Source organism: Neopsephotus bourkii, unplaced genomic scaffold (assembly GCF_033783945.1).
Source record: "Neopsephotus bourkii isolate Nb327-2 ecotype Australia unplaced genomic scaffold, CSIRO-AGI_Nbou_v1 NB_1765, whole genome shotgun sequence".
In the NCBI taxonomy this organism is placed as follows: domain Eukaryota; kingdom Metazoa; phylum Chordata; class Aves; order Psittaciformes; family Psittacidae; genus Neopsephotus; species Neopsephotus bourkii.
In genome coordinates this window covers 10,956,517-10,973,231 of record NW_026902239.1, presented here as the reverse complement: position 1 = coordinate 10,973,231, position 16,715 = coordinate 10,956,517, and the positions used below count along the sequence as shown (strand labels likewise).

Below are 16,715 nucleotides of genomic sequence, written 5' to 3'. Positions count from 1 at the left end.
AATACAGAATTTTACCTTTTAAAATAATTTGACATTAAAAATGCAATTTGAAATGTTGTCCAACAATTATGCAAATCAGCTTCTATTTTTAAACGTATGGTATGAACAAAAAAGATGGAGAGCAATACTGTGTCTAGATTAAATCACAACCACGTTTTCTCTGTTTAGCTAGCATTTCTTAACTAGATAAATGGAACTGGTAGAAGCTTGCTGCATGCATGTCAGGATGAAAAATGACTTGGACAATTACTGTAAACTTGTGCTTAAATCTAAAAGGCATTCTTTGAAGTTTTATCATTCCAAATGCTGACCCTGAAAACCTAAGCCATAAACTTAGGAACTGTGACTTAGGCTCTCAGGAATGATCTAATGAATGTCAAGTCAATGAGTTTGTTAACAGGATGATGTAGTGTCAGGTTGGTGGGAGTGTGATATAGTCAATCTGCCAGGCCTCCCCATATTTGTACTTCAGCCATTGTCCTCCATACCAGAGGCTTTAACCGTTTAGCTTGCTTAATCACAGCATGTGTTTCACACTCATGAATAACCTGGGCAATAGTGTCCATTGTTATGTCCACCCCTCAATCAGGGGCCCATCTATATGTTGTATCTCTGCCCTGATGGCCTGAAGTGTCATGGGCCCACCAGGCCAAAAATAATTCACCTTTATGTTGCAAATCTAAGTCCATCTGAGCCACTTCAATCTTAGCAGCTTTATCCACTTGTTGGTTGTTCTGGTGTTCCTCAGTGGCCCGACTCTTGGGTACATGGGCATCTACATGACGTACCTTCACCACCAGGTTCTGCACCCAGGCAGCGGTATCTTGCTACAGTGCAGCAGCCCAGATGGGTTTACCTCTGGGTTGCCAATTGCTCTGCTTCTATTGCTGCAACCACCCCTACAGGGCATTTGCCACCATCCATGAGTCAGTATAGAGATAAAGTACTGGCCACTTTTCTTGTTCAGCAATGTCCAGGGCCAGCTGGATGGCTTTTACCTCAGCAAACTGACTCGTTTCACCCTCTCCTTCAGCAGTTTCTGCAACTTGTTATTTATTGTGCTTCTCTCATTTCCAGCAAGTAAATAATTGAGTCTTAATCTGAACATCATGACAAACAAACTTTCGTTTCTTACAAGTAATGTGAAAAAAAGTGGTGTGATACACAGCATGAAATGGAAGTATTTAAATTCATTTTCCTGCAGGGTTACCACGCTCAAAGGTTCTTAGATTTTTTCCTGAACCACTGTGCTTTATTGTCACTGTGGATGAAACTGATCAAACTGACCTTGATTCTTTTGAGACTTTCTGAGAACTCTCAGCAAAGGATTATCAGCAACAAGTGATGAGGACTTTTTAAGAAGATACTGGTTTCATTCCCAGAACAATTTCTTAATTGAAAATAATTAAGTTTGTGATTAAGTTTTGAAAAATAGTTGTTAGGAAGGAAAATGATTTTACTGCATTTTACCATTTACAAGGTTTTTTTCCTAGACAGAACCTTTGATTTAAATCAGTCTTTCTCCAGAGTCCCTGTAGCCAATACGTCTGAAGTCAAAAGCTCAGCTTGCGCTGGCGAGACGTTAGTATCCTTAGGAACTACCTCCCTTCTAGCATTAGCTTGGATGTCTCTGTTGTGCATATGCTTACACGTAATCTAAGGACAGATTATATTTATATATATATATATATATATATATATATATATATAGGGTATGTGCTAGAGCTGCTGCACCACCCTGCTGCGTGCCGTGGGTTTCACACTGAGGTGCCAGGCACGGTTGCCCACTCTGCCCTGCGTACCTCCGTGCGGACAGAGGCAAGCCCTTCTATGGAGGCTGGAGGGGAGGAGGATACCCCCCACTGTGCCCCGCACCTCAGTCACTTGCAAGCCTTCAGCGGGCTGCCCGCCTTGGGCACTGTGCCCTGGCGGGAACACTCGCTCCCCCGGCTCCGCCCCCGAGCAGAGCCGCGCTCTTATTGGCCCCTGGCCTCCTCACGTTTGCATGGGCGGGACCCCCTCCCTGTCCATGCGCCGGGTCCGAGCTGTTGTGACACGTGAGGGCGGCGCACGTGGGGCCGTTATGTAACGCGCAGGGGGGGATAGGGGCGGGGAGATGGCTGGGCGGTGCGCAGGCGTGCGTGAAAGTGGGAGCCGTGCGCATGCGGGGCCCGCCCGTAGCGCGGGCGGAGCGCGGGGAAGGCCTGGCGGGTTCCCTCCTCTCCTGCCGCCGCGCCCCTCCCCCGGCCAGACGGCGGAGGATCTCGAGCGACAATGAAGCAGCAACAGCAGATCCTTCAGGCGCAGATCCTTCAGGCGCAGCCCCCCCAGACGCAGCCGCTGCACGCCGCTGGCGGGGGGGTCCCGGCCTTCCTCAGTAAGCTGTGGGCGCTGGTGGGCGAGGCCCCCAGCAACCAGCTTATCACCTGGAGCCAGGTGCGGCGCCCCGCCCGCGTGCGCGGTGAGGGGGGTGGGGTGCCCGTCCGTCAGCCCGTGTGTGTATGTCGTCCCTTCCAGCCTTTCTCCGGCGGCCGGCGCTTGGGGCGGGGCGGGGCGGGGAGGGGAGGGGAGGGCAGGAGGGCCTTCCGCGAGGCCCGGGCCTTGGCGGGCGTAAGAACAGGGTACACCCGCTTGGCTTGGCTGGGCTGGGCTCCCCTCAGCCGGCCTGGGATGAGCAGCCCCACCTTTCCCGGCCGCTCTGGGCCGTCGCGGGTTTCCTAGTCCGGGAGGGGCAGTCAGAGGCCGGTTTGCCTCAAACGCTGTGTGGTAGCTGGGGGTAACTGGGAAGTATGGGCGCCGGTCCCAACTGAGCAGGCCGGCTTCCTCGGGCGGTGGGTGCCTCCGAGCTTAAGGGATTGGGGAATGAGCATAGGGATCCGAGAGCGATCGGGCTTTGCGGATCGCCGACACGCAGTTTTTGTTAAGCTGTGGTACGAGAAGCGCAGGGCCACGGTGGGGTTTCCAGGGCGGGTTGGCGAGTTCGGGGTGAATTCGGGAGGGAGGGAGCGCTACGTAACAGCGCCCTGCCTAGGGGTGAAGGGGGCCGGAGGTGCCAGTGCCTCTTGCGCACGAGGCGGGCGGCAATGGTTCCCCCGCGTGGCACCCGAGACCTTCCTCTCGCTGCGGGGAGCGGCCCGCACCCATTGTTGGCCACGTGGGGCCACGGCTGCCGGGCGCTTGCCCACCTGCTGTGGCGGGCGCCTCACCACCACCCCTCCGGCCATCATGGCCACTGCTGGAGACGGACAGGGTGCGGGGCAAGTGGCGGTCTGCCTATTGCACCCCTGTGCTGCTGCCTGCAGGTTAGGCGTGCGTGGTGCCTGTGGCGATGGATGTCTAAATGGAAGATCTGAGATGGATGCCCTCTCGTCTTGAATCCCGTATATTCAGATGTAGAAATAATAAATAAGAATTATCCGAGCACAGGAGTTACAAGCGTCTTAAAACATTGCAAGGCAGGAATTAACCACTTGGCAGATTTGCTGTAGTAAGCATCATTAACTCTTCTGATGAATGCTAAGCAGGAGGTTATTTAATTTTTTCTATATTTTAGGTGGTTTTAAAATAATTATTAAATAATGTTATAAAATAATTATTAATATTGAAAGCAATCCTGGCCTCCAACTGCATCAGCAGCTTCAAGTGGTGTTGAGATGGCAGCTGTTGTCTGAGTTTATTTTAAATGCTTAAGCAGTGATAAAATGCTTTTCTTAAACATTTTGCTGGTAATGCATTACCAGTAACTTCAGCCAGAACGTCCTGAAGAAGGAAACGGGTATACTCGGTAGATTTTCTTTTTTTTGTTTGTTTTTTGTTTGTTTGGTTTTTGTTTTTTCCCATGGATGAGAAATGCTAAAGGCTACATGAAGACTGAGATGTTGTCTAGCTTAAGAAGTGTTGGGTTTGCCACTTTGCACTTTCAGTGGAGACTTTCCAAATTAATTGCTTATCCTTATCACAAGTAAGCACACCACAGCTATTTGGTATCCTTGTAGTATTTTCTAATTAGAAATAAAGACTAATTGGGTTTCTGCAAGGCTGTTTGTGGGAGGAAGATAGACTAATCACAGTTGATGTTATTGGCATGCAGTATTTTCTGTGTGGGGAAGGTATTGGGATCACTTGGTGCACAAGTGGCAGCTCTTGAAAATGGCCTGTGTCAATATTATGGGTACAGAAAGTGTACCAGTTTAACAGGAAAGGAAGAGTACAGCTACTGCAGTATTTCATTTTCCGCCTATGCCAATCCATAAGTTTACTCTGTATGAAAAAATGCCATCGTCAACCAAACAGCTGAATTCTATCTCCCTGCAAACATATCTCCATGAAAGCACGGTAAGTGTTGTCCATGGAAACACATATGAGGAGTACCAAACAAAGTGTTTGGAAGGTTGCTGAATGCTGCAGTCAGTAATATTAGCAGTTGAAAACTGTATTTAGCTGTGTAGTAATGCTTCAATGAGTTCAAGTCAGGCTTTAATGTCTGTACAGCTTTGCTGTAAACAGCTGCCAGGGCAACAAGAACCTAGTAGATGTGTTTCCCAGATTCTTGTGTGGTAGGTCTGAACAATGTCAAAGTGACGGTGAAGTGAGGTACTGCAGATCACTGTAGTACACTTGTTTGAGTATCTTCAGATGGTGGGTTTCAATAATGCATAGGCTAAAATGGCCTGTTCCTGCGATTTCTTTTGCTTCCTTTTTTTCCCTTCCATTGACATGCTCAGCAGGAGGTAGGTAGGCAGGCTTTACTGGGAAGGTTTTGCCTTCCTACCCTCTTCTCAGTCTTGAGCTCCTAACTCATGCAGGGGTAAGCCGTTTATAAATCCTGTTGCTGATGATCGTTGTTAGTTTGTCAGAAACAAACTCCTGGGCAAGGATCATCACATGGTCTCCTGGTTGGTTCTTTAAGCTTGGGATCATAGAACTGCTGATCTTTGGGAGTAAGAAACAAATGTGACTCATTTAACTAGAAAGGGCTTCTAAGAAGATGTAACATTAGTGCTGATATCTGTCAAAGATGGTAGATTTCTCATTAAATACAGGATGAGGGTATTGTGGAGGTACAGACAGAACCGAAATAATTTTGAAGTGACTGGTTTGGATTCTGCCAAATAGTTGTCCTTTGGTTAATGGAGCACAGTCATTGAAGAACAAAGAGCTGAGGCTTCTATTTTAGTCTAGGCCTGTGGATGAAATAAAAGATCAGTTCTCCCTCCCAGTTGGCATCCCAGGAGGAGGGGGATGCAGCCTTGGGTGGTTATCTTGTTGGTGACTCCAAAACCCAGCACTCTCAGCTCTTTGACAGCTCCATCCAGTCTACAACTCATTTTAAACTAATCATGTTTTTATACGGGGAAGCAGAGGAGACCTTAGCTGGTTGCTAGTGTTTTTCCTTGCACTGTCTCTTTGTTAGATTACTTCCAAAGTCCTTGAAGCTATGTGCAAAATTTATAGTATTGTCCTCCAGTGAAATTATGATAATTGTTGGTAAACAAGTAATTAATTTCTTGAGGAAGCCATGAGTAACAATAGAGATGTTCCCTTTCATGTATAGATAGGGATTGTAAATTGATAATACTCGTTGCTTTCCAGCTGCAGGCTTTGTATGCTTTTTGTTGCGGAAAATAGTAGGCAAGCAGATCAGTTACGTACTGCATGCACAAAGGAAACATTCCTATCTGATGATTAATTCTGAAAGCCCAGCATGTTTTCTCCAATGGTCTTTAAGTATCTTAATGTGTCTCTCATTTTAGAATGGCCAGAGTTTCTTGGTATTGGATGAACAGAGATTTTCAAAAGAGATTCTTCCCAAGTACTTCAAGCACAACAACATGGCAAGCTTTGTCAGACAGTTAAACATGTGTAAGTTCTTGGCTTTTTGCTTTCTAGCATGGTTTTAGATCCTGTACATGTTCAGTTGCAGACCATACCCTTCGAGCAGTGGCCCTGTGTTCTCTGCAACTAGGTTACTGTCTTAGCCTCAAAACTGGTAACAGCATAGTTGGAACACCATAGTTTGAATTTCTTAATGTGGGCTTTGAGAGTTATTTGGTTTTTTTCTTCTTTTTTTCTTTAAAGATGGCTTCCGTAAAGTTGTTCATGTTGATTCTGGTATTGTCAAACTGGAGCGAGATGGTCCAGTAGAGTTTCAGCACCCGTATTTTAAGCAGGGCCGGGAGGACTTGTTGGAACACATTAAAAGGAAGGTTAGTGAAAATTCAGTGGAACGCTTATAAGTATTGAATGAATAGCAAAGTTAATGTCAGCTTTAATAGCAGGATTGTGAGTGCAAATAAGTTTGGAGTTGAGGAAGCAGTCTGCACCGCTCTCATACATATCTTGACTTTTTTAAAGATATTTTGGGTGACTTGACTGGCTTCCTCTAACCTTTGCTGTCATTATAGGAAGTTTCACAGGTGGAAAAAATAAGCTAATTCTGCAAATACAGTTTTACAAATGGGTATTAGAAGGCGTGCAGAGCATGCTTTGACTTTGCCATCAGTAATATAACAGTCTGCTTGTTTACGTAGCTTGTTTCAGCACAAAGCTACAATAAGCATTAAACTTTGCACCAAATTGGACAAGGGGCAAACTTATAAACGTTTGTTATGCTGCTAGATGTGATTCTGAAATGTGTTCTGCCGTTACTGTGAGTTAGGTAGAGATAATGAATAGAAATTCAGCATTTAAACTCTGGTGAGGGGCGTACTTACTAACGTTGGATTATTGTGAAAGAGTTAGGATGAAGTAGATTACTTAGGAGAATGCCTGACAAATCTGAATGTGCACGAATGTTTTTAACAGCTAAATGTGTTGTGGTGGCAGCTTAATGTGGTGGCAAGCTGTAAAAAGAAATTTCCGTGTGCTTCTGTTTGGTTTTGGTGGGGTTTTTTTCTTATTTGATGCTTGGTATATTGTTAGCTTAAATGAATAGTTTGTCAGCACTAAAGGAAAATATACTTGATCACCAAAAGAAAACAGTTAACATTAAGTCAAGGAAAGCATTGTTTCTGGATTCTAATCTTTTAAAGGTTTCTTCTTCGAGACCCGAAGAAAACAAGATACGTCAGGAAGATCTCTCCAAAATACTAAGTAATGCTCAAAAGGTGCAGAATAAACAAGAGACCATTGAATCTCAGTTGTCTGCATTGAAGAGGTAATTTGCTCATCAGCAACCAATCCTTAAATTTGAGTAATTCTGATAATAGGTACCAGCCAAAGACCTAATTTTTAGGTGTCTCTTGATTTATTTCCTAACTTTAAATACTGCTTTATAAAAATAAATTTTAATAAAAGCATTGCATTAAAAAATGAATATTCTGATATGGCTAAAAGTAATAGGCAGTGCTGGTGTTTGGAGAACTGTATACTAGCGGGCAATGAAATAATACCTTTAATAGTTCCATAATAGTACTGCGGCTGAATATTCAACTTGGCTCTTAGCATGAAGTATGCTGGTTTATGTCTTCAAGTTTGAAGTAGGTATGTTTAGCTTGAGGCAGAGTTTGGTTTGTGCAAATTGCGTATGACACAAATTGCTTAAGCTTACTACAATTAATGTTTTTGCTCATTGCTTTTTGTTGTCTTCATTCTCCCACTGATAGTAGAGGCAGCATAAGATAACCTACAGGTGCATGCATGACTTGAGAGCTTGTTCTGTAAATATGCTTTCAAGGGGGATGTACAGTTGCTCATAGGTAGCTTGCCATCTAGCAAGAGGTATCTGAGGGATGACAAACAGGTTTGATGAAGAACTTGAAGAACAAGCAGTATAGATGAGGAACTATTGTTGTTTAGTGGTGAGAGGAAACTGCATTCTTGTGCTCCTTGGTCCCTTGCTGCTGGTAAGAACCAGTTTTATGCTTCGTTTTTTATTGTTGTTACTATTTAATCACTAGAAGGAAGAAGAGAAGTTAACTTTGTTACAAGAAAGAAAACAAATGCTGACTGTATGTGTAATAAGAATTGCAAATTAGGGAATTAATTGTTATTTTTAAGGGGTTGGAAATTCTCTGAAGGCTACTTATTGTTTGGGTCTCCATTTTGTAATCACTTGCCAAGGTTTCTTACTGTGTGACTTGTTTTCTTTTTTTTTCCCCCCACATGCAATCTAAAAAGACATTTCAAAGAGCTTTAATGAAGCCAGCTAATCTTAACAAAAATTATTAACGTAAATATTCTAAAACTTTTAAACCATTGTTTTCAAACAGAGAGAATGAATCCCTGTGGAGGGAAGTAGCAGAACTGCGAGCAAAACACTTGCAACAGCAGCAAGTTATTCGGAAGGTAAGGCTCCATTGAGGCATTATATGGGAATGTGTGAGTGAGTGCTTCTGAGATAGGAATACGGTGCCACATGTTACCTTGCTTCTCCCTCACCTTTTTTTTTTGTAGCGTCTGAAATGTCTTTTTAATAGAAAAAAACATCAGGGTGGTGAGCAAATCTTTGTGAAACAAACATGCATAAGCAGAAAATAAGGCCAAACTCCTGTAAACTTTTTCAGAGGTTCAGGAATATTGTACGTTGTTCATTAAGGTACCCTTAAAATGGTCCATCCACTTTACTTCAGAAGTCAAATGACTAATGTTCTGTGTTGGGTGATCATTGCATGGAACCCACTGAGAATATATTGGCTTAGCTTAATTGAACAGATTTATAATCTGCCAAAACTGATGTAAATGCAGAGTCTCATACCTTTTTTTTACATATCAGAAGTAATCACTGAAAGCAGACTCATAGGAAAGACTCTTACTGATTACTTTTTCCAGTTTGTTCAAGCCAGATACATATATTTAATCCTTAAATTGAAAACATAAGGGAAGAAAGTCTTAACATTTCAAAAGGAAAGGCAGCTGATCTTGATAATCTGAGAGAAACAAATACAGGGTAGGGTGACTAACAGTAGTGGTTTGTATCTTACAGATTGTACAATTTATTGTTACCTTGGTGCAGAATAACCAGCTTGTGAGCCTGAAACGCAAGAGGTAAGTAAGGTCTTAACAACTTGCTGTCCAGTCGATACACTGACATGTTTTGTGGACTAAAACCAAGGACTTAGTTTTGAGGTGGCTTTCTTCTATACTCTTTCTGATTTAGGCCTCTACTTCTGAACACTAATGGACCTACAAAGTCGAGTGTGTTTCAACAAATTGTGAAAGAACCAGCTGACAGTAACCATCATGTAAGTATCATTTTATGCATACTGTTTGTTAACATGAAGGAACTAGTGGAGGGGCAGACTGATCAAGCAGCTTGTTTTATGGGGAAAAAAACATAGCTGTGTACGAAGAGCTGTCAACTTCTCCCAAGTGGTACACTGCGTTGTGTTTCCTTCAGAAGCCAAGTGTGTTGAAAGTCACCATTCACTTTTCAATATAAGCATGTATAAGCCAGTTACCTGTGTGTTAAATGCAGCTTGGTGTGATACTTCTGAAAGCAGTCTGCTTTTAATAATAAGAGTTATTAGAAATAACATATTTATGTTGCATTTGTATTTCTGGAAGTCAGGCACCCGTATCCCTATGCAGGGGCAAGGATCCAGTGTGCTGCTCTGCCAGGCAGCATCCAACCCAGCAAAATCATGTCAAGTCCCTGTGCCATTTGAATGTATCATGTCACTGACAGTTATTTTCTGCTGTCCAAATAATGGTTGGTGGGGAAATTCTTAAAATGAGGGCTGGAGCATGAAACTAGAATTAATAGCTTAAACCAAAGAATTATTTAAACAGCAGCCACTTTTTAATACTTTTTGTTCTTGCGTAGTCCTGTTGTCACAGCGTTTTTTGTTGCTTTTGCTGACAGTGCTAGGATATTTTTGTTTCTGTGGCTGCAGTATTTTTCCTGTAGCTGCTATTTTTCATCTTGTTCATTTTTTTGTATTTTTTTTTTTATTAAATGTAGATCTATACAAACAGCTTATAATCTTTGAGGTGTAGGGCAGCTTTTGCAATTTAAAATTGAGGCATTGTAAGATACAATGGTAACTGCCAGAATGCTGAAGCTCTTTGTCTTTCTATCCCCTGACACTCTTTAAAATATTTCTCAGGTACCTCTCAACAGAAATGAAGGCTTAAAGCAAAGGGAACAGATTTCAGATGACATTATTATTTATGATGTCACTGAGGATGTGGGAGATGAAAATCCCATGGCTGATGAAGAAAATCCCATGGCTGATGAAGAAAATCTTCCCATTGCACCAGAAGCAAATGAAGATTCCACTTCTGATTCTTCAAAGTAAGAAGTCTCTAGAAGTGTATAAGTGGCTTTCAGTGTTGTGGAATATGGAATAATTCAGATGACTTAGATAATTTTTTAAAAATTAATAGAATTACTCAACACTCCTGCACATGTGGAAGCTTAATCTATTAATTCACACTAGGTTCTGAACTACTGACTTCTGGATTTGTTTGAAATACTTAATTGGCTGTTGGAGTTTTAATATGCAGAGGTTAGAAACTAGTGAGAAGTAGTCTGTATTATTGTACTCTGTTGTTAAATATAGTACTTATCCAAAGACAGAGTAAGTGGTGTCTTCATACTTTTGGTTATACAGACAGGAATGACTTCCTTGGGTTTTACAGCATGTGCTGTTTGTCAAATGTTGCTGTGGTCTTTGAACTGTATTAAGCCAGTTAATTTCAGGCTTTTTTTTTTCTAGGATTCCTAGATGATTGGGATTTTCTTTCAAGCTTGCTTTGAAATTAGTCAGTCCCAAGTGTTTTGTGACTATGTTCCTTCCCGTCTGTAGTTAGTACTATAGTACTAGACTTAGTGCTATAGAAGTAATTTATCTTTCAGTTCTGAGCAGTTGAATCTTGGTCCAGGGATTGGCATGCAGCTCTTCCTGAGTTGCATGGTATTGGTAACACCTGTTTTATGCCTTAAGGGATAAAACTTAGATATTGGACAGATTGGAGCACCTCCCATATGAAGACAGGCTGAGAAAGTTGGAGCTGTTCAGCCTGGAGAAGGCTGCGTGGAGACCTCATGGCAGCCTTCCAGTATCTGAAGGGGGCCTATAGGGATGCTGGGGAGGGACTCTTCATTAGGGACTGTAGTGACAGGACAAGGGGTAATGGGTTAAAACTTAAACAGGGGAAGTTTAGACTAGATATAAGGAGGAAGTTCTTTGCTGTAAGGGTGGTGAGGCATTGGAATGGTTTGCCCAGGGAAGCTGTGAATGCTCCATCCATGGTGGTGTTCAAGGCCAGGTTGGACAGAGCCTTGGGTGACATGGTTTAATGTGAGGTGCCCCTGCCCATGGCAGGGGGGTTGGAACTAGATGATCTTAAGGTCCTTTCCAACTCTTAACTATTCTATGATTCTATATTTCCATCTTACAGAATCAGAATATATGAACTACACTTGAACTAGTACCATTGTTTTTGTTCAGCTGATATCTGGGAATTCATTCCCTAGTAGAAAAATTTTATGAAGTTAAGGTTGTGGTATAGAAGACGGCACAACTAACAGCTACTTAAGGGTTAAGAAAACCAGAATATGGATAAAAGCAAATTACTTGAGGCACTGTCTTAGTTTTTAGGTTGCCTTCCTGGTATACATAAGAAAAGGTTAATTAACTACAAATACTGTTGACTGATGCTCCAGAGTTGATTCTGTACAAAAGGAAAAATGCATTGAATACTTTGTCTGTCTAGTTTGTGGCCTAATATGCTTGGATCCACTTCATACTTAACTTTATATGCAAGATTATAGTTGTTCTAATGTGAAAAATACCAGTGTTCTTCTATATTTTTAGTAGTTGTTACTGTGGTTTAGCACAACAGTGTCTGCTAGCTGAGCTGCATTAACAGTATTTAGCACTACAGCCCCATATCAATGGAAAATAGATATTTGGAGTATCTTGCTAAGTGCTGTATTAAAAAGTAGTAGGAAGGTTTATTTCCTTATAGTGGTTTGACTAAAGTGGGAAGTAACTAAACCTGTGGAATACTCCCAGTTTAATGAGTGTGTGAAAGGCTTTAATTAATTTGTCTCACATTACAGCTGTAGTCATTCTCCTGATATTGTAATTGTGGAAGATGATAATGAAGAAGAATATGCTCCTGTAATTCAAGGGGATAAAAGCACAGAATCAGTTGCTGTCCCGGCTAATGATCCACTCAGCCCTGTCAGTGACAGCACAAGCCCACTCATGTCAAGTGCTGTGCAGCTGAATAACCAGTCAACTTTAACTGCAGAAGATTCTGTCTCAATGATGGATTCCATACTCAGTGAGAACGGAGTCATTTCACAGAATATAAATCTCCTTGGAAAGTGAGTAGCCTGGTCTTTTGTTTGAGTTTTTTTCCAAGTATCAGAAATGATTGTTTGACTGAAGTAAGATCTGAGTAGTAGTTTCTGTTGAGAACTTTTGTTTACAGGTCACCTTTATTCTATCCAGCTTATAAAAGATCTTTGTACTTTGAAGATGAGACCTCTGATTTTCATTGTGAAGTGAGTGAGTTGGGGTACATAATCTGACAGTGTAACTTTGTGAATGTCATTGGTTAACTGTCAGCATTTGTCTGTGTAACTCTTGGAGGCAGTGGGACTCATTAGGGCTACCTGGATGCAAGAATCACATCTCTGCTAATGTCGTGGCGTATTGTTATGGTGTTGTAATACCTGTTTTGGAGCACCTGTCTGCTTTTGTTGAATTGAAAGAGGCTAAAAGTTTTCCTTTTTTTTCCAAAGGTGGTTTCTAATGAAAGACTTAGTTCTTTCTAGTTCTGGTGAAGATTTTTAGATGCACATAGTACATCTGTGTAAAGCATAAGCATGGATTTCTCCTTCTTTTGTTAAGGGATATGGACTAAAATATAGTTCGTCTTCTAGGGTTGAACTTTTGGATTATCTTGACAGCATCGACTGCAGTTTAGAGGACTTCCAGGCTATGTTATCAGGACGACAGTTCAGCATAGATCCAGACCTCCTGGTTGAGGTAATCTTCACTGTTAAAGTATTTTGGTGATACACTACAGAAAATATTTGTGTGGGTTGTTACTGTTTAAAATGTATTTAAAACAACAGTTTTTCCTTTCTTCCCTTTAGAAAAGGAAAGTTAGAAGTATTTGTGAGCATGTTTCTGGGGCACTGGTATAATTCTGAGTGTTGTGCTACTTGTCAAGTGAATGCTTAACGTTTTGATTGAAGAATGGCTTTCTTAATGAATTAATGCCTATATTTCTTGCTACATGAACTCAGACACCAGTTAGATACTCTTACTTTGAAATAACCCAGCACATCATCTGTGGGCTTCTCGATGAGCTGGTGTTAAAAGGTTCTTGGCATTTATTTTACAAGTTTGTTTGCCATTTCACATTATTTCTTAGGAGTGTGTTCTCAGTTTCTCTTCAGATTTATGTCTAGTAGAATGGTCTAGGTTGGAAGGGACCTGTGCATGTCATGTAGGCCAGCCCCCTTGATCAGAGCAGAGTCAGCTTGAAAGCTGGATCACGTTCCACCTTGTTGTCTCAAATTCTGAAATCTCTGAAGATGGGAGGTTCTTGGGTGCCTGTTCCAGTGCTTGACTCTTCTTTGTGAAGGATTTCCCTAAGTCAGTCACAGTTTTCCCTGCTGCAGCTTGTAGCTCTTGCCTTTTGTCCTTTGTCCACCTCTGTGGAGTTTGTCTTCTCCATAACACCTCTTCGGAGGCAGTGGAAGAGTGCAGTTATTCTCCTTTGTCTGCCTTCCTCAGAGAAGATTAGCCAAGCTCAATCAGCCTCTTGGATGTCACATGGTCCTCTGGGACCCCTCTAGTTTGAAAACTCTTGTACTGGGAGGCCAGAACCTGGGCACCCTTCTGAAGGTGGCCTCATGTGCTGAGCAGCGGGAAATGATAATTTGGCCCTCCGGGCTGTGGTTTGCCTGTAGCAGAGCATGTCTCACTGTAGCAAGGCCATGCTGCTGGCTCATGGTGGGGTCTTGCCTACTGTGACTCCCTGCTACCCTCTCCGAGGAGCTGCTCCCTCTCTGTTCCCTAACTTGGTGCATGAGGTTATGGTGTCCTAAACGCAGTTGGCTGTTGAACCTTATGGCCCTTCTGCTTTGCTGAGATCCCTCTTGACAGCAGCTTTACTCTTCCACATGTTGATGACTCTGTCGCTTTTGGTTTCACTTGCAGACTTGATCAGGGTATGTTCTTCCTTATACGCAGAGTTCTCTGTGCAGCAACGTAAGAAGGAAGTGGTATTTTAACACTGCAGCAAACCATGTTAGACTAAGTAGACACAATGTGGTTGTTTCCTTTGTGACTGAGGTTCATGTAATTCCAAATCATTGTGCTCCAAAGCAAGGTTTTCTCTACAAAAGCAATAACTGCCTTTAAATAAACTTTAATCCTGATGGAGAGTGAAAACAGCAAGTACAGGGATTATTCTTACACATGCCAACATGATGTTCATGTATTTTTAATAGCAACACTGAGATACCTAAACCTTGATGTGTTTTGTCTTATACAGCTTTTCACAAGCTCCGTGCAGATGAATCCCACCGATCATATCAATAATATCAAAGTAAGTCTGAAATCCATTGCTCGATTTGCACAGCAGCGAGTGATGCAAACTTCATTCATCCTTTACTGTTTTCTTTACTGATATAACAGTACCTTTTTCATGATCTGGCTTTAGAAGCTTCCGTGAGAATAGGAAGGCTGCAGCTGAATTCGTCCTGTTAGGTTTTAAACAGAAAAGGGAAAAATACACCCATAAATAACATTCTTCAGAACTTGATGACCTTGAGGTCAAATGCCCATTTGTTGTACCAGTCTCTTGATTTCTGTATTCTGTAAGAGTTTAGTACTTGCAAACATAGTACACGCTTTGTCAGAACGTCTTCATCTGTATTGTCTGGTGGGGAAAAGAAATGAGCAAGCAGTGGAGCGAAGATCTTGCTCTTTGAACTTGCCCTGTTTGTTTATGAGCATTACTCTTGGCTCTTTGTTGAGTAAGCCAGTGCTTCCATTTCACATTTTCTCAGTCTGTGAGTATGGGTAACTGATACCACTGCATCCCTTAGCAAATAAAAATGTTTTGTAAGAACTGGTCAGCTGTGTCCTAGTGGCATTGGAACAGGTTTCGGCATGTGTTTAAAATTTTGCTCTGGTTTTCAGATGGAGACAAAAGAAATAGAAACTACCAAGAATAATGCTGGTCCTGCGGCTTCACAGGAGACACAAGTTTCTAAGCCCAAATCAGGTCAGTTGTAGTGCTGTGCTACAACAGTTCAGTGGTTGAACAAGCATTGTCCTAAAAACCATCTCAGTCTCTTTGTCTGGTTTTGTGGCATGCTGATAGGCAAATAACCAAAATACCATGTTTGGGGTTGGGGTTTTTTGGCACTGCACCAGGTGCAGAGAACCTGGAGTTTTTGCAGGAGATTCTGAACAAATAATGTTATGCATGAACATAACAATCCTTTAATTGCTCTTTTAAAAGTAACACAGTGTTTTTCATTAATTATTCTTAAGATCAGTTCTGTGGGTTGGGTTTTGTTTGCACACAGGCATACAAACTGATGATGCTTTGGGATTTTTTTCTCCTTAGATAAACAGCTCATACAGTACACAGCATTTCCACTCCTAGCATTCCTTGATGGGAACCCAGGCTCCACCATTGAGAGCGGGAGCTCTGCTGTGGAAACTCCTTCCTGTGTTGACAAACCCCTTGAAGTGGATGAGCTGCTGGAGAGCAGCCTTGATCCTCAGCCCACCCAGAGCAAACTGGTGCGGCTGGAGCCGTTGACAGAGGCAGAAGCGAGCGAAGCCACGCTGTTCTATCTATGCGAACTTGCCCCGGCACCCATGGACACAGACATGTCCTTCTTGGATAACTGATGCGACGGGAACTCTGTATATAGCCATGAACTATTTATTTAGAATATTGTTTGGTATATGAGTTTTTTGTAAATCACTGTTTTATGTAACCAGGTACCGTGGAATCCAAAATACTTTTCCTGTGTTACTTCCTACAAGCAACTTTTTAACTGTGTGGTTAGAACAGCTGTGAGGCACGGTTGGCAATACCAAGTTAAGACTGTTACTGTATTGCTGTGAAGTACTTGGTATTACGCATATTGTTTTAAGTATCCCAGGTAACTGAAAACTTGTTGATAGTAAGCTTTATGATTTCTTATACTTCTGGTCGTACATATGATGATGTAAACTAGTAGTGTATGGTTAGAGAACACTGACTTTATGTATTTTGGGGTTTTTCTATTTTTTACAACATTTTAACAAACATACAGCTTTTTGGGGGTGGGGGTGGGACCAGGACCTGATGTAGGCTTTTTTTTTCCCTGCTTGAACTGGGAACAAAGTGCCTGTACCTTGCAAAATCTTGGTTCTGCCTTACTTTCACTTCAGCAGAAGTGCTCACACATAGCACAAACCAGGGAAAAGTTCTTCACAGCCACCAGGCCCCTTGACTGCATGAATACTTTTATCTTGGACCATCTACGCTGGTAAAATAAATGTCACTTAAGTAAGTAAGTATTTAGTGTGACACTTGTGCAACGAGTTGTCTCTTACTCCATGTACCAGATGGATCTAACAGCCCTTGTTCTTCCTGTCCAAGTAGCTTTGCAGTGATGTCTGCTTCCATACATGTTTATTGGAAAATAGTTTCTTTATCTTCAGCCTTCAAGGTTTATTTAAATGCCTCCAAAACAAGTGGCTAATGCAGCAAACTGGTTTTGTGTGGTAGTACACAAAAGG

At 42.2% G+C, this 16,715-nt stretch overlaps 1 protein-coding gene across 1 annotated transcript; it reads left to right on the top strand.

The window, feature by feature from the left end:
- Positions 1 to 2,248: 2,248 nt before the first annotated feature.
- Positions 2,249 to 16,490, top strand: HSF2 (heat shock transcription factor 2). The gene is made up of 12 exons (XM_061378272.1): positions 2,249 to 2,436; positions 5,754 to 5,862; positions 6,079 to 6,206; positions 7,032 to 7,156; positions 8,211 to 8,286; positions 8,924 to 8,985; positions 9,098 to 9,182; positions 10,047 to 10,234; positions 12,008 to 12,277; positions 12,839 to 12,944; positions 15,114 to 15,198; positions 15,547 to 16,490. Exons 1-12 carry the CDS (start codon positions 2,275 to 2,277, stop codon positions 15,834 to 15,836), a joined length of 1,686 nt encoding a protein of 561 aa, XP_061234256.1. The 5' UTR covers positions 2,249 to 2,274; the 3' UTR covers positions 15,837 to 16,490.
- Positions 16,491 to 16,715: the final 225 nt, after the last annotated feature.